Source organism: Bos indicus, chromosome 21, assembly GCF_029378745.1.
Source record: "Bos indicus isolate NIAB-ARS_2022 breed Sahiwal x Tharparkar chromosome 21, NIAB-ARS_B.indTharparkar_mat_pri_1.0, whole genome shotgun sequence".
Classification (NCBI taxonomy): Eukaryota; Metazoa; Chordata; class Mammalia; order Artiodactyla; family Bovidae; genus Bos; species Bos indicus.
The window spans coordinates 41,483,247-41,498,346 of NC_091780.1; the positions used below are offsets into that span (position 1 = coordinate 41,483,247).

The 15,100-nt window shown below is 37.0% G+C and overlaps 1 protein-coding gene across 2 annotated transcripts in view; it reads left to right on the forward strand.

The window, feature by feature from the left end:
• SCFD1 (sec1 family domain containing 1) overlaps positions 1-15,100 on the forward strand; it is a 113,087-nt gene that overhangs the window by 54,866 nt on the left and 43,121 nt on the right. For both annotated transcript variants that reach the window (XM_019983565.2, XM_070775421.1), the window contains one exon: positions 9,594-9,690. In XM_019983565.2, coding sequence (XP_019839124.1) covers positions 9,594-9,690 — 97 coding nt within the window. The remainder of the gene's footprint in view (positions 1-9,593; positions 9,691-15,100) is intronic.

Below are 15,100 nucleotides of genomic sequence, written 5' to 3' on the forward strand. Positions count from 1 at the left end.
AAAAATTGCAGTGTTTTTTGAGAAGAGTCCTGTTTTGTTTTTTTTTTTTTTAACTTTGGTTTTGCGATATATCAACATGAATCCGCCTCAGGTATACACGTGTTGCCCCATCCTGAACCCTCCTCCATCCTCCCTCCAAATACCATCCCTCTGGGTCATCCCAGTGCACCAGCCCCAAGCATCCAGTATCGTGCATCGAACCTGGACTGGCGAAGAGTCCTGTTTTAATTAAAACGTCTATTCTCCTATGTCAAAGCTAGCAAGTAAATTGTGTTGCTTCCAATTTTTCTCATTACTCATAGTTATAAAATTTTTCTTATAGTTTTTATAATTATTAAATTTCCAACTTTAAAATATTTACTTCAAAATAATACATTAATTTGTGCCATTTTTATGTTACACCATCTGCCTCTGGCTATATAATGTTAACAATAATTTTAAAAATATTTTTCTCCAATATCTCTTACTCTTTACTAGAATTTGTTGACCATCTGGGCTTCAGTTCTTTGTAAACATTCATTCACCTAAGCAGTAAATATTTATTTACTTATTATTGTTGTTATTAGCAAGAACATTATGACTCTTCATGCAGAGATCTCAGAACACATCTCTTGCTATTTGTCTTTATTGCAGTTTTGCGTGTTTCTTATTTTGGGATGTTTAGTTTATAGCTGCTGCTTATATTTCTTTAGATCATTTTCTAAAGCAGAATACTAGAAGAAATTAATCTCTTTAGAAGTCCTGGCAGTTACCCAGCAGTTGATGTTTGGCAGCACAGCAGTTTGTGACAACTTTGACAGATATTATCACATAAATTTATTGATATTCTAAAGATTTTAGTGGCTTGAGTAGTCAACTTTGGTTTAATAGGTTAAGAGTAAATTGTGAATTGTGAAGGAACTTTCCCTGCAGCAGACAGATTCTCTAGTTGTGGCATGGGAGCCTAGTTGCTCCAAGGCGTGTGGGGTCTTAATTCCCCACCAGAGATCTAACCTGTGTCCCCTGCATTGCAGGGTGGATTCCTAACCACTGGATCACCAGGGAAGTCCCAGCAGTTTTTTCATTTCTAATACAAATAAGATTTTACCCCCACTTGTTGGTTATTAGGGAATGGATTCTGAGATTACTTAAATTTGTAGACAGATTTCAGTATATTTTAATGATTACTGTCTCAGCTGCATAGCCAGCCAGAATTAATTATTCTCTAGCATCAGAAACCTAAGAAAAGGAAAAGTCTCCTACATGTATGTCAGAGAAGAAGAAAGAGAAATGGCATACATGCTCTTTCCCCTAGTGCTCCCACCTGAGAGGAAGAGCTCTCACATCTGAATGCTCCTTACTGAGGTAGCCGGCCAAGAATAAGCGGTTAATAAGCTCTTGTGGATTATTGGTGCTGGATCTTCATTTCTGTTTTGCTGCTTCCTGTGGAGAAAGTTAAGAGGTACTGAGTTAGGTCTAAAGACATCCTCTGATCAAGCAAACATGTACCGACTTAGCTCTGTACACACTGAGCAAGACTTAGCTCTTGCTAGCAATACTAATTTTAACTAGAGCACCTCCTTCAGGGGACTTATTCTTCTCTGGTCCAACTTCTTTATCTTTCTTAGGGGAAAATAAGCTTTCAAAATAAAGTAGAAACTGAGCTGATCAGCACATCAAATTAACCAATGCCCTTTATTCCCTCGGAAACAGTGGTTGCTGACCACATTATTGCCATGCTAACATGTGACATCTAGTGTGTTTGCAAGTTGGATTTTTTGTTTGTATTTGATTCCAGTCTATTTATGTCAATGGTATGAGTAGGAAAAGAGGTTTGTTTCTCTAAAACTAAGTTACCTGCCTTAGACTCAGTGAAGGTGGTGATTTAATTATTACTTAATTTAGTAGCGGTGGCAGGGAGCAGACAACAACTGTAAAACATTGAAAAATCTTGAAAGTACTAGAATTGCTTTATGTTGTAATTGTAAACATTTATAAATTTTTGTATCTCGCGTCAAAGAAACTTGAAGTTATAGCTGATACTTAAACATGTGCATTATGCAGGAAAGAAAAAAATTTCAGTCCATGAACCTCAGTGCTCAAGGGAATGGTCTTGGGTCTACCTCAAAATTGACAGACAATTATATGTTTTAGATCTTAAGTTAAATTGTAGTGTTTAAACATGTATATACAGCCAGGTCCTTTTTTATTTTTTCTTTTGGCTGTGCTGGGTCTTCATTGATGCTTGCAGACTTTCTCTAGTTGTGGCATGCGGGGGGAGCGTCTTTCTAGTAGAAGTATATGGGTTTCTCATTGTGGTGGATTCCTTTGTTGCAGAGCATGGGCTCTAGGGCGCACAGCCTTCGGTAATTGTGGCACAAGACACAGTCATTGCAGCTCACAGGTTGACCCATGGGATGTAGAATATTCCCGGATCAGGGATCGGACCCATGTCCCCTGCTTTGGCAGGCAGATTCTTAAGCACTGGACCACCAGGGAAATCCCCCCCCTTTTTTTTTTCTTTGCATTAACTGACTTTGATAACTGATCACTGCTCTCCTGATCACTATAGGGAAGAAATTGTACTGTCCTGTAAATCAGAACATTTCTCTGTCTGGGTTTTGACTAATCTGTTTTAAATTATCTTTTATCCAGTACACTACTGAGTGAATGTTTATATGACCTTGCTGTCTTTTCTTCAAGGCAGGAGAAAATATATCCTATAGCAGGAAGTCCCCAATGGACAGACTATCACTATCTTCTACCTCTTTTTATCCCAAATAAGATTAGTCATTATCAGAACTTAAAGAAGTTTTCTTTACTCCAAATATGACCAAAGACAACTCTTCAATGTGTGAAATGTCTTTTAGTTTCTCATGCTGAGTTTCTGGAGACTTCTTCCACATCTTCAAAAAACGAAGTGTGGAATTACCTTTCTCTTGCTCTTTGCTCACTTTTCCACCATCAGGTTTCATGAAGATAAAGCTTTGTCATTAGCAAGACTCAATAGATTCATAAAGGTTAAGTTCAAAGAATTAAACACTTCTCACAACTCAGTAGAGAAAATGCACAGCCCAATTTTTAAAAGGGCAAAAAATTTGAACAAAGATTTGACTGAAAAAGATATCCAAGTGATGAATAAGTTCAACATCAACAATCATTAGAAAAATAACAAACTAAAACCATAGTGAGATACCTCTGCATATCTATCAGAATGTCTAAAATTTAAAATATTGATCATGTCAGCTTTTGGTGAGGATGCAGAACTAGAACTCTCATATTTTGCTGGTAGAAATGTAAAATGGTGCACCCACTTTGTGTTTTTTTTGTTGTTTTTTTTTTCTTTTTTTTATGCTGAATTTATTTTTTTTAATTTTATTTTTAAACTTTACATAATTGTATTAGTTTTGCCAAATATCAAAATGAATCCACCACAGGTATACATGTGCTCCCCATCCTGAACCCTCCTCCCTCCCCATACCATCCCTCTGGGTCGTCCCAGTGCACTAGCCCCCAGCATCCAGTATCGTACATTGAACCTGGACTGGCATCTCGTTTCATACATGATATTTTACATGTTTCAATGCCATTCTCCCAAATCTTCCCACCCTCTCCCTCTCCCACAGAGTCCATAACACTGTTCCATACATCAGCGTCACTTTTGCTGTCTCGTACACAGGGTTATTGTTATCATCTTTCTAAATTCCATGTATATGCGTTAGTATACTGTATTGGTGTTTTTCCTTCTGGCTTACTTTACTCTGTATAATAGGCTCCAGTTTCATCCACCTCATTAGAACTGATTCAAATGTATTCTTTTTAATGGTGCACCCACTTTGGAAAACAGTATCTCTGTTTCTTAAAATGTTAAACACAAATCCATCATGTGCCCCAGCCATTCTACTCCTAAGTGTTTACTCAAGATAAATGAAAGCAAATATTTTCATTATACATGAATATTCACAGCAGCTCTTTGTCATAGCCCCAAACTGGAAATCAGTCAGATGTCTATCAACAGGCTAATTGAGTAAACAAAGTCCAGTATATCTATACAATGGACTGCTGCTGCTGCTGCTGCTAAGTCGCTTCAGTCGTGTCCGACTCGGTGCGACCCCTGAGACGGCAGCCCACCAGGCTCCCCCATCCCTGGGATTCTCCAGGCAAGAACACTGGAGTGGGTTGCCATTTCCTTCTCCAATGCATGAAAGTGAAAAGTGAAAGTGAAGTTGCTCAGTTGTGTCCGACTCTTAGCGACCCCATGGACTGCAGCCTACCAGCCTCCTCCATCCATGGGATTTTCCAGGCAAGAGTACTGGAGTGGGGTGCCATTGCCTTCTCCAATACAGTGGACTACTATTCAACAATTAAAAAGGCGGTACTATTAATACATACAACAGTATGTACTCAATGAATCTCAGAGTAATTACACTGAGTGAAAGAAGCTACATACAGAAAAAAAGAGCATGTTGCGTTTATAGAAAATTCAGAAAAATGCAGGCTAATCTATAGTCACAGAAAATAGGACGTGAAGAATGGTGTTGGAGAGTGAGAGGAGAGTATTTACAATGAGAGAATTTCCTTAACTGATGTGAATGATATGTTCACTATCTGGATTGTGTATACGGTTTCATGGGTATATACTTATGTTAAAACTTAACCAAATTCTGTGTTTTATATGTTATTTTACTTTGATAAAAGTGAAAAATATAATGCTTAGGGTTCACCTACCTCAGATCATCTATATATAAGAAAACAGATTTTTATTAAGTCATTGAGAAAAACCAAAGACTAATTTTGGTAATGTGAATTTTTGGCTTTACAGCTTAAATGACATATAATAGCAAGAAACAGAGGATATGCTACATAGTTTGTGAGTGGGTAAACCTGGGAGGTTTTTTTTTGTTTTTTTTTTACAGTCTTTTCCCTTATAAGAATATGCTGTAGGTTAAACACAGAGAGTAGAAGCAGACTTGTGATGAACAGTCTCAGATGTTTAAAATAAAAGGAGGACAGATGCATTCCTTAACTTTTTTAAATAGATATCTCACATTTTATTTATTTATACCTTGACTTGTTCTACAGAATTTAAGGTCACTTACAATGACAGCACATAGAATAACAGAATAGAGAATAATTCATAAGCACCAGGGATATACAAATCAGACTAGAAAGTAGAAAATCAAACATTGCCATTATAATTCCTCAGTCCTGTGGACCCCATTTTCCAGAGTCTTTCACAGACCTTCTGAGGAACTTAGGACTAGAAGGAGCCTTGGGACAGAGTTCTTAGCAGAGTCCACAAGATAGTAGTGAGGCTGCTGCTTCTTTGGTCAAATAAAGTTAGAAGGAAAATGTGCTGTGTCTTCCTCTTGGAGATTCATAATGCAGCGTAATATATGCATTTTAAAAGCATTCAAAAAAACCTTAAAACTGTTGACTCTGGAACACTTCTAGGGGTTATTTCTTAACCAACTGTAAGAACTAGCACCGTGCAGAACATATTTTGTGAAATATTCTTCATTTAATCAGTGAAGGAAATATACCTCTTACCTCCAAAAAAGGTAAACTATTCCCTAGTCAATGGCAGAGTTGGAACTCATACCTGAAACTCTTTGTATTTTGTATTTTGTCTTGAAAGTTTTTTTTGCTATGCTATTATCATTGTTATTCTGTTTCAGTCCAGCTCAGTTTATCAAGTAAAGTCAAGAACACTTCATTTAAAGAAATGACTTAAAGAATTTTGCATTCTTTTACTTAACTCCTTCTGATAGTGCCATTTTGGTTTTCTTTCCTCTGTACTTATTGATCACCTATAATGTACAGTTCTGTAGATGGTCCTTATTTTAATCCAGTAAAAACATTCACATCTTGATTGTTATGTGAATTCACCACAAATTCACCACATATATGTAAATTATGTGTATTACCCAAAAAATAAATATATACTAATTGACAAATATACTTTCTTTCATAAAGTGTGTACAAAGGAAGCAATAAACTGTTCTTGAGGAAAATGTAATTTTCCCTACTCTTTTTTTTTTTTTTCCCTACTCTTTATCTATGGTGTATATGGAATCTGACCTGGATTTGAATCTCAACTCTCTACTTCTGCTCTGGTAACCTTGAATAAATTTATGTTTCTTTGTGTCTGTTTCTTCATCTTTAAAATGGGACTAATAATTCCTAGTTTATAGTGTTGTCTGGAGAATTAAGTGAGATAATCTGATTTTGTAGCTTTTAAACCCTGTTCTCTGGTACCCTAGACTCAACAGAGACATTTAATTGGTCACTTGTATCTATTTTATGTTTAGGGTTCTGCAGAAGATTTGGTTTGAGAAAGAGGGTCCTGAGGTTCTGTTTAGAAACATTTGAAAGCCATAGCTGTAAGTAAAGTGCCTAGCACATACTAGGTACTGAACAGATACTAGTTCTCTTATGCAGGTTAGAAGATCTTTACTTCATTCCTTTCCCTCCCTCATGAGGCTCCTTCTCAGTCAGTATATTGAAATGCTACATGATTTTTATTTAACTCCTTTATGGAAATAGAGTTCACATACCATACAATTCACCTTTTTAAAGCATGCAATTTAGTGGTTTTTTACTATATTCAGAGTTACACAACCATAATCACAAGGCAATTTTAGAACATTATCACCTTCAAAAGAATGTCTACCCATTAGCCATCAGATTAACTTGTTTTTTAATTCTGCTTCCATTGTTCATTAGAAGTTAAAATGTGGATAAGTTAATACATCAAGAAGAGCAAAATGAGTCTAAGTGAGCCACCTTTCTTCATTTATGTAGGTACACACGTTAGATTCCATTATAGCATTTAGCATACTGAATTTTATCTATTAAATCACTAAAGCTTGATTCTCTGCATTTTTCACTTCTGGAAGTTCATTTATCTACTTTCATAACTTTTAAAGATGATTACTTGATCTGTATATGTCTTGCTCTTAGCTTAGAAATTTGACATATATTTTGTTGCAAGACAGGTGCTTTGTTAGACTCCTAGGGTTAAACAATTAATTAGAAACATTCTAGGAAGTGTATAGTTCTAAAAGGGTATGTAAACCAAAGAGAGTAATGTGGTGTAATCATTGCTGTTATGGAGAAGTGTATGAAGTGCTGTCAGTACACACTTAAGGGCTTAATTAATTCTCCCAGTGAAGAAGGAGATTGGAAAGGAGCAAGAAAGGGAAGAAACAGAGGTTTAAGAGTTATAGAGAAGCTGCAAAGATGCTGGACCTTGAAAAATTAGTAGAATTCACTGGGCAGGTGATGGAGGAGAAATGCATTCTAAAAAAGCTAAGAGAATAATTCAAGCCCAAGCCTTGAGGATTAAAGGCATTCACTACTTTTAATGAAAAGTCAATGAGTTAATTGATGTGACTAGAGGGAACTGAACCTGGTGAATAGTGGTAAAACAGAAAAGTTGGCTGGAGCAGATTATGAGGCCCTGAAAGTCAGCCTAACACCTTATTTTATCTCCTTCCCCCTTCCATTCTTGGCTTTATTCTACAGATAATTAGGCTTTCCCAGTCCATTTAAGTTAACATAGGGCTTCCCTGGTGGCCTAGATTGGTAAGTAATCCGCCTGCAATTCAGGAGACCTGGGTTCGATCCCTGGGTTGGGAAGATCCCCTGGAGGAGGGCATGGCAACTCACTCCAGTATTTTGCCTGGAAAATCCCCATGGACAGAGGAGCCTGGCGGACTGCAGTCCATGGGGTCACAAAGAGTTGGATGCAACTGAGTGACTAAGCACACACAGTTCCTACTACCGTCATTTTATTTCCCAGGAATCTTTGACTTTTTTCACTATTTTCCTTCCTACGCACATTCTCATGTTAGTTATTAAGTATACGTCTCTTTGTTTCCATTCCCACAGTCACCACCATGGTCACTTTCCTAGGATCTCCTTTCTGTTACTTTTGTTCATTTTTGATACTGCATTTTTCCATTCCTAGTACTTCAGCATGTATCTATATTGTTTATTCAAAGTAGCTTTATACAGTAATTAAAATAATTCCTGTATCAGGGAATCTAAAAAAAATGTGGAGAGCCATTTGTAAAAAAACAAAAACTCTATTACAAAGTTTATTAACTCTTATCTCAACTTCATTCAAGGAAATTCTCCGTGTACTGGTGTAAAATATATTGCTGAGTGAAAACAAGGGACAGCAGAGTATAGTATATTGCCTTTTGTGTCAGAAAGCAGAGGGATATTAGGATATAGATACTATTTGCTTACATTTGCATAGAGAAGCTGAAAAACTATAGGAGAAATAAATAGCCAAAGACGCAGGTGGAAATGGGGTAGAAAAGGATAGGAGTGAGGACAGGTCTCAGTATATTTACCTTTTCATGTTTTGATTTTCAAGCTGAGCATTTCATCTGTTTAAAGCTCTGGCCTTGTATGCCACTGTGGAGGAGTGGGATTGAGGGGTTGATCACCTGTTGCCTCATGTATGAAATCACTGCTGAATCTGCCATTCAGATCTATCCACTCTGATCGTGCCTGATATGATCCCTTTAACCAGGGCTTTCCTGGTGGCTCAGACAGTAAAGAATCCACCTGTAGTTGAGAGACCTGGGTTTCGATCCCTGGAAAAGGGGATGGCTACCCACTCCAGATTCTTTAGCCTGCAGAATCCCGTGGACAGAGGAGCCTGGAGAGCTATAGTCCATGGGGTTGCAAAGAGTTGGACACAACTGAGCAACTAACACACACACACACACACACGGACAGAGGAGCCTGGTCAGACACAACTGAGCGACTAACACACACACACAGGCATACTCACACACATACACGATTCCTTTAAGTGAAATGAACTCTGTCTATCCATGTCCCCAAATCACTTTCAGAACAGCTCAGAATTCATCACTTCTCTACAACTGGTTAATATTTATTTCATTCTATCATCTTAATGTTTATTCTGTATTTGTATTTTGATTCTTTATTGATATCTCTGTGTTCTCATTTATTTCATGAATGATTTCTACTTAGATTGGTAACACCTTCAGTAGTAAAGCATGTTCTTGTCTTTCATCTAAAGCATAATCTAATAGATACTTCATGATTTTTATATACCTTGGGTTATGAGAAAACCTGCTGTACAGAAAAGCAAAATTTGACTACTTTTGCATTATCTAAAGTTCAAAGTATTTAGTGGGAAAATTAATGAGGAACAGTTTAAGCAATCGAAAATAATTAGGATAACTTTCTGTCTAGTTAGGATAAAAACATATGGATTTACTCACTAAAAAGTAAACATAACTTGACCCTTGACATTAATTTGCATGAAACAGTGTTATTTATATGGTAGTTACTTATTAATACAATAATTGAGATTTGTGTGATTTTTGTCTTTGTTAACATATGACATGCAGAGTTATTCTAAATTTATAAGTCAAATATAAATGAAATAGTCAATCTCATTTTGTACATTAAGTGTATGGTTAAAAGTAAAATAAAGTAAAAGTAAATTCTACTAGGAAATCAACATTTGTTTTTAAAATTGATCATAGAAAATAGGCACTAGTAAGCAGAGAGGTTTTTAGTATGTTTTTATGGTTTAATGTTCTCTGATACATATTTTGAAACAGGCAAGAAAACTGGATGTGTATTTTGAATATGAAGAAAAAATAATGAGCAAAACTACTCTGGATAAATCTCTTCTAGATATAATATCAGATCCTGATGGTATGTATCATAAATTTGAGGTTAATATAAGTTTTTCATCTGATGAATCCAGCCTTTCAGTTTGAGTAAAATTTGAATAGAATTATTGTTTTTCTTACAATCTTTGCTATTAATGAGATAATTAAATGAGCTATTTCCTGTTGAGAAGTTCGTAGCATGGCAGTTCCTAAATTAGAAAAATTATTTGCATTTTATTGAACTTTTCTTTGAAGGTATGCTTTATCAATGTATTAGTATATAAGCACTTTTAATATTCATTTGTTTAAAGTGATACATTTGAAGCTCAATTTCTGCTGGCTCAGGCAAGATTTGAAGGTAAAATATTCAAACCAAGCATGACACACATTCTACTTTGGTTTAATCCTATAGAGCTTCCTAAAAAGATGTATCAGTATCTAAAACTGAATTCTGTTTTAAATACTTTGGCAGTTCACTTTTAAAGAAACTCTGTAGACAATCCCTTTATCTAAATATGTTTGTTAGATTTTCTTTAAACAAGATATAACTATTTGTACTTGGAATATATAATCTAATTATTGTTTTCAATTACAATGATCATAAACATAGAGTTTTAGCCTCTGAAATTCTCTAAACTTTAGAGACTTGTTGATAATTTCAAAAGAGTTTTCAATTCAGATCTCAGCTCTTTTCAAAAATGAATAAAAATCACATAAGCTATTAAGCTTCTATTTTACATACAAGTTCTTCAGCTGATAATGGTTTTTGAGTTGTTATTTTGGTTATGACTTTTAGATTTTATATCAAGTTGGAAGGTAATAAACAATTTTTTTGAAATGTTTGTAATTAAAAGGTTCTATTCATAAAAATTTCTGAGAATCCCTATTATTGCTCACACTTATAAAAAGCTAGATTTGTGGGGAGAACATAACATTTTGAAGGTATGTGTACTTTACAGTGAAAAAATATGTAACATATATCTAAGTCCATCACTTCAGAGTTATTTCTTGTTATTTACAGTTTTGAGTAAAGTTTAAGCAAAAAATATGCTGATTAAAAAAACAATCAGAACTTTTTTCATTTCCCTTACTTTCTCAAACCAATTCATTTTAAAGACGTTGAGTAGAGCAGAGCAAGGTAGACGCTCCTGCACTTGGCAGTCTAGTGTCACTCTTGTTCTTTTAGTCACTAAGTCGTGTTCAGGTCTTGTGACACCATGGACTGTAGCCCTCCAGTCCTCTGTCCTTAGGATTTCCTAGGCAAGAATATTAGAGTGGGTTGTTCTTTTCTTCTCCAAGTACCGCTTTAGTCCAGAACAAGATGTCAGAACCCAAGCAGAATGAGAAGGCATCCACAAATCAGGTAGAGGGATGGTTGGTAATCTAACTGGAGGTATCAGAGTCCCAAGTGAGGTGAGCAGGGTGTCCATATGTGGGAGCAGTTTAGTCCTGGAGTCTGAGGCCCGTATCAGATTAAGGAGGGTGACCCTGCACGGGACAAACCAGGCATGGGCTCAGATGGGGTGAGAAGTATAGCCAAGCATATGTGTGTGTCCATTGTGGGGAATCAGAACCAGATTGGAGTGAGATGACATCTCTGCAGGCAAGCAGACAGTAGCAGAGTTAGGATATTTGTTACATACAGGGGACTGGTTAAATAAGTAAATACATCAGATAATATAATGGGAGTGAGGTTTCAGGAGTGAGGTTTCCCATTGTCAGAGATGAAAGTTACAAATATTAAAAGGAAGAAAACTAGAATGAATCCTGTAATATTGGAATTGGAGGTGCCAACGTGGACTTGGCATTTTCACTAAATACTTGTCAAATAGAGAAGTAACTATAGATTTTATATGTGTGTGTACTCAAATATATGCATTCCCTAGTTCTGCCACTTGAGCAGGATGAGGAGCAACAGTTCTCCAGTAGTAGAACTTTTAGCTTCTGTATTCCACTTTCCACTAGGACTCGTTGGTGAAATAAATGGTTGATTCTAGGAAGAGGAAGTACAAAATAAGCCTGAAACATTGTGTTGTATCAGAAAGCAAGGGAAGTACTCAAAACATGATGGAATGTGTCAAAAAGAACCCAAAAGTCAGCTTGAAGAGGCCCCCAATGGCCAGATCATGACAGTACCAAAGTAAATAATGATGATAACAGATTATAACATACTGAATGAAATAGGAAGCCATGAGTCCATGCAGATATAATTAGTGAATAAACAGAAATTTTCCAGATTATGTATACAGTTTCAAAGTACCTCCCTACAAAATACTTATTACTTACAGAGGAAGAAAAATAACTTGATAGAGAAGAAGCCTGATAGATGCCTTATTAGGTAATCCCATTGAACATCACCAGTAATGAGTCATACTGAAATAGTGTACCACCCACAAGATTCAGTATAAAAATACAGTATCACTTTTGTTGTATTCCTGTCAAAGATGTACAGCCTGAATCTAAGCATGAGGAAATTCAGTCAAAAATTAATTGTGGAGTATTCTACCAAAAGGAAGGAAAAAAATAGCCTATAATCTTTATCAAGGCCATGAAGTCAAGAAAGACTTGAGGAACTGTTTCATACAGAAGACAACTGTGTGTAAGAGATGACAGCTCTTTGCAGCAACACATGATTCTTTTTCCCATAAAGGATATTATAGAGACAGTAGGTGAACCTTGGAGTGACATCTAAGGATTAGATAGTAGTAATGGACCAACACTAATTTTCTGATTTTGATATGTTATTATATTCTGTTATTTTGAAGTTACTGTATTTGGAGAATGTCCTTAACATTTGGGAATGGTGGGAAGGCAGTTCAACACCTTACTCAAATTTTCCAGGGAGAAAAAAAGCTCTCTGAATTATACTTAAAACTGTTCTCTGAAGTATCAAATTATTCAGTGAGGAAACTCTGCCTTTAAAATAGCAGTTGTAGTAGAAACTTGGATGTGACTGGAGGATCCAGCCTTTAGCTGCTAGCTCCAGACTCTGGAATACTCACAGTTGTAAAGGATACATTTTTCCAATTTCCATTTAGTTCCTCTGTAACTAATGTCATTATAAGCATTGCATGCCCTCCAATTCTTAGTATCCCATGACTTAAAAACTTTAGCAGAGGCTTTAGGGCATTGACCCTGTTGGAATTATAAATATGTTTCTCCTTGTTGAAGAGTGGGAACTGTTCCTTCTCTGAGCAGAATAAGCACCCACTGTTAGAAAAGAGGGAAATATCAATAATCTCAGATATATGGATGACACCACCCTTATGGCAGAAAGTGAAGAAGAACTAAAAAGCCTCTTGATGAAAGTGAAAGAAGAGAGTGAAAAAGTTGGCTTAAAGCTCAACATTCAGAAAACTAAGATCGTGGCATCTGATTCCATCACTTCATGGCAAATAGATGGGGAAACAGTGGAAACAATGGCTGACTTTATTTTTCTGGGCTCCAAAATCACTGCAGATGGTGATTGCAGCCATGAAATTAAAAGATACTTACTCCTTGGAAGGAAAGTTATGACCAACCTAGACAGCATTATTAAAAAGCAGAGACATTACTTTGCCAACAAAGGTCCGTCTAGTCAAGGCTATGGTTTTTCCAGTGGTCATGTATGGATGTGAGAGTTGGACTATAAAGAAAGCTAAGCACCAAAGAATTGATGCTTTTGAACTATGGTGTTGGAGAAGACTCTTGAGAGTCCCTTGGACTGCAAGGAGATCCAACCAGTCCATCCTAAAGGAGATCAGTCCTGGGTGTTCATTGGAAGGACTGATGTTGAAGCTGAAACTCCAGTACTTTGGCCACCTGATGCGAAGAGCTAACTCATTTGAAAAGACCCTGATGCTGGAAAAGATTGAAGGCAGGAGGAGAAAGAGACAATAGAGGATGAGATGGTTGGATGGCATCACCGACTTGATGGACATGCGTTTGGGTAGACTCCGGGATTTGGTGATGGACAAGGAGGCTTGGTGTGCTGCGGTTCTTGGGGTCGCAAAGAGTCGGAGACGACTGAGCAACTGAACTGAACTGAACTGAACTTAGAAAAGGCCGTGCTATATGCTGAGGATATTAAAAGCAACAGCAGGGACCCACACGTCCCTAAAACTCTGAGGGAGGGAAACCTTTCTCTCATATCTTAGGAGCCCTTACCCCAAGAGACTACAGCAGCCCTCATTCATCTTTCTTTGTCCTCTAACTGCTTTGTCATAGTTGCAGGAAATGGAACAGGGTAACTAAAGCCAAAGCTTTCTGGCTGGAGCACCAAAAAGGGAAGGCCAAGGAAACTGGAAAGTACCAGGGAGGTTACAGAAGGAAGGAAGGAGCTCAGGAAAGCAACCCTATAAAGTTGTTAATGAATTCCTGGGCTCGCCTCTGAGTTGTTCATGCCTAAATCTGATCCTACACAGCAATTCCAAGGACTGAAAGGTGAAGGACAAGATGACCTCCAAATTCCTATACTGGCCACTGGGCAGTGGGACAGAGCCGAGTAGCACTGCAGACGTTTTGAAAATAGAGTCCATGATAGAACCACAACTCACGGAGGCTGGTAGGAACTTTGGCCTGAACCCAGACAGGCTAATTACCTGTTAAAACAAAAATACCAGCTTTATCCTAGGATTTAAACAAGACCCTTCATCCTGTAACCTACTTCAGAATGTTTAAAATACTATATCTATTTGTAAACATAAGAACTTAGGACAGCCTGAGTCTTTATTACCAAGAATCATCTTTATTACCAAGTCTTTGTCATATTTAGGGAGTAAGGATAATTTGAAGATAAAAAAAAATCAATGCGTCATCAGTATGTTTTGAAAAAATTATTCTTGTTTTTATTCTGTAGTGAAGTATAACAATTCTGAGTTCTTAGATGTTGGTATACACTTTGAAGTGAGAATGCATATTGGTATTTGTTGAATAGTGAAACTGAGTTACCTATGAGAACTGTCTTATCACTTTGCACCAGAGCACACCCAGTAACTGAGGGGAGAATAAAGATTCTCTGGACAGTCTCAGGCTTTGGATAATAGAAGTAGCTCAGAATACTCACTGCAAGCAAGAAATTTCTCTGAAATCTTCTATTTTGTCCTAAAATTGCAGGCAAATATAATCTGCATAATACAGTGGTATATTATACTATAGACATATGGTTTTTATAAATCTTCATAGACCTTTCAAAAGGAGGAGAAATACATATTTATTTAGTGGCTCCAATCTCAGAAGTATGACCTTGGGCTCAGTTAGATGATTTTAGCCAGCAGGGTTTCATAAACTAGTGCCTGGTGGGGCGAGCATGCAACTGGTTTCCTAGGATAGTCCCATTTTTATACCAAGTTGTCCTTGCTATGCTATGCTAAGTCACTTCAGTCGTGTCCGACTCTGTGTGACCCCATAGACGGCAGCCGACCAGGCTCCCCCGTCCCCGGGATTCTCCAGGCAAGAACACTGGAGTGGGTTGC